Source organism: Mandrillus leucophaeus, unplaced genomic scaffold (assembly GCF_000951045.1).
Source record: "Mandrillus leucophaeus isolate KB7577 unplaced genomic scaffold, Mleu.le_1.0 Scaffold12, whole genome shotgun sequence".
Classification (NCBI taxonomy): Eukaryota; Metazoa; Chordata; class Mammalia; order Primates; family Cercopithecidae; genus Mandrillus; species Mandrillus leucophaeus.
In genome coordinates this window covers 1557903-1566008 of record NW_012100320.1, presented here as the reverse complement: position 1 = coordinate 1566008, position 8106 = coordinate 1557903, and the positions used below count along the sequence as shown (strand labels likewise).

General features: G+C 36.3%; 1 protein-coding gene across 1 annotated transcript in view; it reads left to right on the top strand.

Moving 5' to 3' along the window:
* The window catches only part of HERC1 (HECT and RLD domain containing E3 ubiquitin protein ligase family member 1), a 250627-nt gene that overhangs the window by 148799 nt on the left and 93722 nt on the right, over positions 1-8106 (top strand). Inside the window, exons 28-29 of the mRNA XM_011969255.1 lie at positions 4671-4939; positions 7340-7555. Coding sequence (XP_011824645.1) covers positions 4671-4939; positions 7340-7555 — 485 coding nt within the window. The remainder of the gene's footprint in view (positions 1-4670; positions 4940-7339; positions 7556-8106) is intronic.

The window sequence follows — 8106 nt, the reverse complement described above, 5'->3', positions numbered from 1 at the left end:
CTCCCAAAGTGCTGGAAGTACAGAAATGAGCCACCGTGCCTGGCCAAGAATTCTGTGTGCTTGTTTACCCCTTCCAATATTTTGAGGAGAAAATGTAAAATTTTTTCCCTCGTAACAGCATTTGCAGTTTCTAGTCTCAGTGGTCTTGAATTACTAAAAGTCTGATGAGAGGAAGAGGAGAGAGATAATGATGTTGATTATATCCTGTTTACTGAAGTTAAATGGATGTGTAAATGACAATGGGGTTGTACACATTTTCAACTGCTCTTTCCATGCCTGCAAAGGCTCCTCCTTGAGAGGGCCCATTACCTGTAATCTCAGTATTTGACAATGGGGATACTAAGATTCACACTGTTGAACCACGATTGCGCCTTTTTCTCCCCTCACTTGAGTTAATGTTTCACAATTGGTCTAAGCCCTTGGTCTAAGAAAGTGAATATGTAGGAAGGGGCAGAGAAATGTGGGCAGATGCATTTAGTTCAGCCACCGTGCTCAGCTATTTAGAGGCACCAAAGCTAAATGTACTTTTTTTTTTTTTTTTTTGAAACAGTCTCACTCTGTAGCCTAGGCTGGAATGTAGTGGCGTCATCTTGGCTTACGGCAGTCTCCTCCTCCCGGGTTCCCATTCAAGCAATTCGCCTGCCTCAGCCTTCCCAGTAGCTGGGATTACAGGCACACGCCACTAGGCCCAGCTAAGTTTTGTATTTTTAGTAGAGATGAGGTTTCACTATGTTGGCCAGGCTGGTCTTGAACTCCTGGTTCAACTGGTCTTGATCCCCCCGCCTTGGTCTCCCGAAGTGCTAGGATTACAGGTGTGAGCCACTGTGCCCGGCCAGCTAAATTTACTTCTAAAAGAGGTAGATGAAACATTTCTTCTGCTTAGCACCTCAGGCAATATGAAATTTGTATTTAGTAAACATTTATAAACTACTTACTATATGGGCATTATTCTAAGCCCTTCACAAATATTATAATAACTCATTTAATTTTCATACAGCCTGATAAAATTCTTGATGAAACCTGTAAAAATATGTTAGTAATTTGGTACTTTGATAAATCTTAAAAGATTTGCTGTGGTTGTACAAAACTAAGCTGATTGTTCACAGAAAGACAGTACCTTTTTGCAGATACTTGATTTTAGTTTTCATATTTAAGCTGAAGATGATACAGTGAAAAGTTGTGGGGTATCAAAGCAGCAACTTAAGAAGCAACATCAGAAATCTTATTAGTTAAAATACTGTGTGGTTTGATTTTCACCCCTAGGTCTTTAAATATTTTGTTAGGGTTTTATTGCTAAAATAATACTGGAAACATTTATCAACATGTGTGTTTCATGGTATAACATGTATGCGCGAAATGCTGTTTTGTCTGTGCATTTCAAATTAGATGATATAAAGAAAATTAAATGTAAATGTTTCTCTCCTGTATCAAATTTCTCCTTTTGTTTTCTGATTCTTGTGTGGTAGTGTATTTACTCCTTTTTGGCCAGTTGAGCCCCAGAAAAAAGAAGAGCTTCAAGCAAGTACACGATGGCATGTTTAATTTTTTTCCCCTTTTAGCTTGCCTACATATTTTATGGTTTATAAAGTATGTATTGCAGCTCTGCCATGTTCATTTTGAAAATTCCATTTAAAAACCAAACTTGTAAGGACAAGTAAACAATCTCAAAAATTTTTTGTTGGGTTTTGCATTTTCTTTATATAATAGGTGATTCTGAAATAATACCAAGATTTGGGCTTAGTCTTAATTGTTATGTAGAAGCTTTTAATACCCCTTTCAGATATAATATTTTCTATATTCAGATAGTACAGAGCAAACCAAAGTTATCAGATTATTATACTTTAAAAAAAAATTTAAGTTCTTTCATCTCCCATTTCCAAATTGTAAGTTTTTGTGTTTCAAGTATTTTTCATGTCAAACTAAATATTTTGTTGGAAATTATTTATCCTGATGCTTGTGTATAGTGTGTTTCCTGTTCTTAATATTTTATTTATACTAAGTTACATTTGGGTTAATTTCATCTGTTAGGGCTCAGCATACTACAGCTGGGAGGCCAAGACTGGCCTAGCACCTATTTTTGTTTATCAGGTTTTATTGGAACACAGCCACACTCATTTGTTTAAGTGGTTGCTTTCATACTACAACAGCAGAGTTGTGTAGTTGTGACAGAGACCTCATGGTCTGCAAAGCCTAAAATACTTACTATCTGGCCCTTTACAGGAAAAGTTTGCGGACCCCTGCTTTAAATTGCAGAGGATTTAATTTTGGGCTTCGTCAGCCATTCCATAGAATATTTTGGTTTATATGAAGACAGTTCAGTATTGGTAGATTCATGAGTGAACCTTTATATAGGAAGGCAATTGAAATTTCCTTCAGTGATTTGTGAGTTGGTTAATAATGAATATGTAAGACTACCTCCCATAAAATTAAGGAATTAATGTCATTATTTGACAAACCAATTTTTTTGTGCCTCTGTTTCCTCAATTGTGAAAATTGGACTAAATAATCTTTAAGGTCTCTTTTTCTTCTGCAGTTCTAATACTAGTTCCTTGCACATTTTGTATTCATTTTGAAAAGTAATTTATAAGTATTAGTAACTAGAAGAACCTTTTATTCTGAAATTTTATTATTAAAAATAAAAAACACCCCCCAGAAAACAAGTTCAATGTGAGGAGTCAGAAGCTGTCATTTGTAAGTTAAGGCTAAATACAGATTCTGAATTTGAGGTGCTTTAAGGAAATGAAAAAAGAATGTATGTATTTTGTGCATTAGCCTCTGCTTTATTCTTTAAATATTTTCAACGTAATGCATTATGCATCTGTGATATTATTCTTTGGATTTTCAGTCTTTTCTGTGTTACATGAAAGAATATTCAGCTCTACAATTTGGGGAAATTGTTTGCTAGGTTGTTATTTTTCATGTTCAGCAAGACTGAAAATGAAGGTTTTTTTCTTTGGAGGCAGGGTCTCACCCTGTCACCCAGACGGAAGTGCAGTGGTGAAAATTAAGGCTTTTTTAATCTTAATAATTCTTACTAAAACACAGAAGGCAGATAAACCATATATTCTTTGCCATTCTACATTATTCTACTAGGATAAATATAAATTATTTGATAGTTACTTTATAATATTAGCTCCCTGTTATGAATTTTGAAGTCCTAGGGTTTGACACCAGTATAGTAATTCAAAAATAAGATTATACATTGAATATTGTGTTAGTTTGTTTTCTCTGTGGGCATTAGTGTTTAAGTAGTTACCTTCCCAAACTTTTCTATCTAGTTATATAACTGATATAATTTTTATCATGCATATTTAATTGGGTGCCTTAAGATGCTTTCCTAATTGAGAAATTTAGTATATTCACATAATAGGATATTATACAGCAATCAAATAAATGAACCATGGTTACACATAGTAATATGGATGAATGTTAACAATATTATATTGAATGAAAAGAGTATGTCCAAAAAGTTGATATAAAATGATACTCTTTTAAAAGTCAGTGACAACTAAAACCATTATTCATCTCAGGAATACATTAAAACAATAAAAACAAGGAAATAACAAACCCAGGCTTTAGGATAATAAAACTTTAGGTAGCAAGAGATGGGCTGGAGGAGGAGTAAATAGATAGAAGTTACTGTTAGTTTTCTAGTTCTTGTGTTCACAGATATTTATTATAAATATGTGATTTCAAAATTGGGCCATGCATGGACCAATGATGAGAGGATGTCATGAACAAAAAGATTGTAGTTAATCAAATTCATGTACCTGAGATCAGTTAAATTATAAAGATTTGTAAGAATTGAACATTTATATATTTATTTAAAGCTAATATTGACATATGACTTGGACAGTTGCCCTTGTATTCAAACATGTTAACATTTTGCTGTCTAATGTAAATATTTTAGCTTAAAAAATACCCACTGGCAAGTCTAATGGTATTATATTTAGCAACTATTTTGATGCCACTTGATAATTTTATATAGGTATCATTTTACAGTAAATCTCATATATTCTTGTCTGTGAAACTTTGCTTCCTCTATATAGGAGTTTCACAACCTGCAGTAAATATGCACATGACACAGTCAGTGAGAATGTTCCTTATATTAATGAAACCCAAAGGGTGATGTTTGTGTCTCCTTTTTGTGTAAGTTTACTTGCCCTTCTATATTCATTTTTTGGTAATGTTTCATTGCAGATATGTAGAGACTTTGTTCAGTCTTAACTTGCTCTTTGTAATAATAGTGTTGAATTAGATGAAATCTTTCTGTTTTGAGTAGGTCTTACCAGCAGTGTCTTAAGTGCCTAGTTCCTTTTTGTTCATAAATGATGATCTGGTTTAATACTGCAGAGCATTTTAAGCTAAGCATTTTGAGAACAGCTTCTGCCTTTCTTTTTCTTGTGGCAGCGTGTTGCTAAAGCGCTTACAGAGACACTGGTACATCAAACAGGGCTTTCCCTTTATTTTCTTACATTGCTGTAATTTTTGTTTGTTTGTTGTTTTTACCAAAGCATTTTGCTCAGAATCACTTAATGCATGCGTGTATTCAAACATGAGTATCCATTTTCCACCAGTTGGTTATGGTAGCAGCACTCAGCCTTATCTAGTTTCAGAATGTATGCTCCACTTGATTGCTGTTGATATATGTTTATTCTGTTTGTATATAGGTCCTATGCACAGTCAGTTGGAATCCCTGAGTGACTCTTGGGCTCGCCTGAAACATAGCAGAGACTGGTTATGCAACTCCTCCTATTCCTTTGAGTCTGATTTTGATCTTACCAAGTCTTTGGGAGTTCACACTTTGATTGAAAATGTTGTAAGCTTTGTGAGTGGAGATGTGGGGAATGCCCCAGGTTTTAAAGAGCCAGAGGAAAGTATGTCTACAAGTCCCCAGGCCTCCATCATTGCAATGGAACAGCAGCAGTTAAGGGCAGAAGTAAGTCTTTGATATTTACTCCTTATGAGAGCTCTGGAAGCTTAAACTGAACCATTGAATGTATAGTTCTAGGGAAAACCTTTCCTTTTCTTCTATTTCTTGCCTTCACCTTTCCTCTACCTGAGCTTTTAAACATAACTTTCTTAACTAGAACAGCACATTATTTTGTTTGAACTAGACAAAAGTGCATTTTAAAATTGTCATCTCTCAGAACAGTATACTCAGAAGTCTTCACATGTCTCCTAGAAACTAGGGTGAGACTGGTTGATGACAATAGGTCATCAGAGCCGTTTTTTTTTCTTTTTTTTGGAGATGGAGTTTAGCTCTTGTTGCCCAGGCTGTAGTGCAATGGCGAGATCTTGGCTAACTGGAACCTCTGCCTCCCGGGTTCAAGCGATTCTCTTACCTCAGCCTCCCGAGTAGCAGAGATTATAGGTGTGTGCTACCATGCTTGGCTAAATTTTTTGTATTATTAGTAGAGATGAAGTTTCACCACGATGACCAGGCTGGTCTCGATCTCCTGACCTCAGGTGATCCACTTGCCTCGGCCTCCCAAAGTACTGAGATTACAGGCCTCCTGAGCCACCGCTCCTGGCCCTGAGCCTTCATTTTTGACCCATTTGTCTCAGTTTAAATTAGACACCTGCTTTAGATTAGAACCTCACAGAAATAATTGCTGCAATCAAGTCCCACTAATGAATGCTAAAATGAGTAAGCAAAACTTGAAAGAGACATGAGATGTTTGCATAGCCTTAAAGTTTTTCCCCCCAAATATTTATCAATTATTGTGGTTTTAACATGTCCACAATTCTTTCATAGTTCTCCCTGCGGGAAGTGGGGATTAATTCTTCGCTCCTTGAGGGTGGGCTGGACTTAGTGGCTTGCTTCTAACAAATAGGCTATGGGAAGGAGATAAAATTGTAACTTTACATTGCAGAAACCTGGCAGGTATCGCCTTAACTAAATGATTAAGATTGGCTGGGCACGATGGCTCACGCCTGTAATCCCAGCACTTTGGGAGGCTGAGGTGGGTGGATCACCTGAGGTCAGGAGTTTGAGACCAGCCTGGTCAACATAGTGAAACCCTGTCTCTGCTAAAAATACAAAAATTAGCTGGGTGTGGTGGCAGACACCTGTAATCCCAGCTACTTGGGAGGCTGAGGTGGGAGAATCACTTGAACCCAGGAGGCAGAGGTTGCTGTGAGCCGAGATCGTGCCACTGCACTCCAGCCTGGACAACAAGAGTGAAACTCCATCTCAAAAAAATAAAAAAAATAAAGATTAGCATCACCAGTATTGGTGATGTGTGCATGTTGAAATCGTGTACCCTTGATATAGTATGATGAGAACACTTTATGTGGTATTCTTCCCCCAAATCCATAATTCCTGTGTAATCATGAGAAAAAAAATCAGACAACCCAAAATTTAGGGACATCTACAGAATACCTGAACAGCTCTTCCAGAGTGTCAAGGTCGTGAAAAATAAGGAAAGACAGAATCTGTCACAGGGTAGGAGAGACTGAAAAGTCATGGCAACTAAATGCAATGCAGTATATAGGATTAGATCCTGGAACAGGAAATGAACATTATGGAAAAACTAAAATCCAAACAAAGTATTTTAACTAATACTGTTTTACTTTAGGTTTAGTTAATAGTATTATACCAATGTTAATGTCTTAGTTTTCATAAATGTACAATGGTTATGCAAGATGTTAACATTAGGGGAAGCTAAAGGAAGAGTATACAAGAACTCTCTGTACCATCTTTACAACTTTTCTGTATATTTAAAATTATTTCAAAATAATGTTTTAGAAGAAGAAGGATAAGCTGATCAGCTACAGTGATGGGGAGTGTCTTCCTAGGGAAAATAGGGGCAGAAGTTCAAGAAAACCACAGATAAATAGTTCAGAAGTATTTCTCATTCCTAGACTGAAGAGTATTCATTCTATGTAAACTTAATTAAGAAAGCAATAGCAGTGCTACCTTATAGTTTTGAAACCTTCACGTACATCTCCTTATGAGCTTCACAGTAGCTGTGTGAATAGATTAGATAAGGTATTATTAGTCTTATTTTATATATGAGGAAACAAATTCAGTAAGTTAAGAGACTTTCCCAAGGCCACACAGTAAGATAAAAGAGTCTGTCCTTGAAACTATGCCTCCTACATCCAAAGCTACTACTTTTCCTATTGTACTCTAACCTTTTTTATTCTGAAGTATGTTTATAGAATTTTTAGAAATATCTTCATAAAAAGTAATAATAAAATAAATGTTTATCGTAGAATAGATTCATATGAAATGTCAGAATTTTCTAAGTGTTAAAAATACTGTCTTTGGCATCCAGAGTTTCTTTGTGTCTGAGTTCAATGAAGAACTCTAAAATATGTTTTTTTCCTCAAGCTTCGTTTAGAGGCACTTCATCAGATCCTCGTTCTATTGTCTGGGATGGAAGAAAAAGGTAGCATCTCACTGGCAGGAAGCAGGTTGAGTTCAGGCTTCCAGTCATCCACACTACTCACGTCTGTGAGGCTGCAGTTCCTAGCAGGGTGTTTTGGTTTAGGCACTGTTGGACACACAGGATCCAAGGGAGAGAGTGGCCGATTGCATCACTATCAGGTAGGTGACACCTTGCAGTATATACAGATTTTAACTGTCATTTTACAAAGCCACTTTAATAATGTGAAGCTTTTTGGTATTTATAATTCAGTTTAAAAATACGAAGACTTTAAATTTTTTAAGATAGCTCATTGGTTTCATTTCCTAAATATTGTGGTTGAGATTAGGTGAGCCATGGTACTATTGTACTATTGTAGATTATTTGCTGGCTCAGTTTTATTATCCAGTTTGGATGGGAATGGATCCAAATTAGGATAGGGATTAGAGTTTGGGAGGATGGGTTTCAAGAGCTTACATTTTAGATTTGATCATTTACCTAGTTTGTGTGATTCCTTTGATAACTTAGGGGAAAAAAAGTGTTAATATGTCTTTCATATTTAGGCAGGAAAAACTGCTTTGTGAGGAAATAGAAAGATTATACAGACTCGGCTGGGTGCAGTGGCTCACACCTGTAATCCTAGCACTTTGGGAGGCTGAAGTGGTCGGATCACCTGAGGTCAGGAGTTCAGGACCAGCCTGGCCAACATGGCGAAACCTCGTCTCTACTAAAA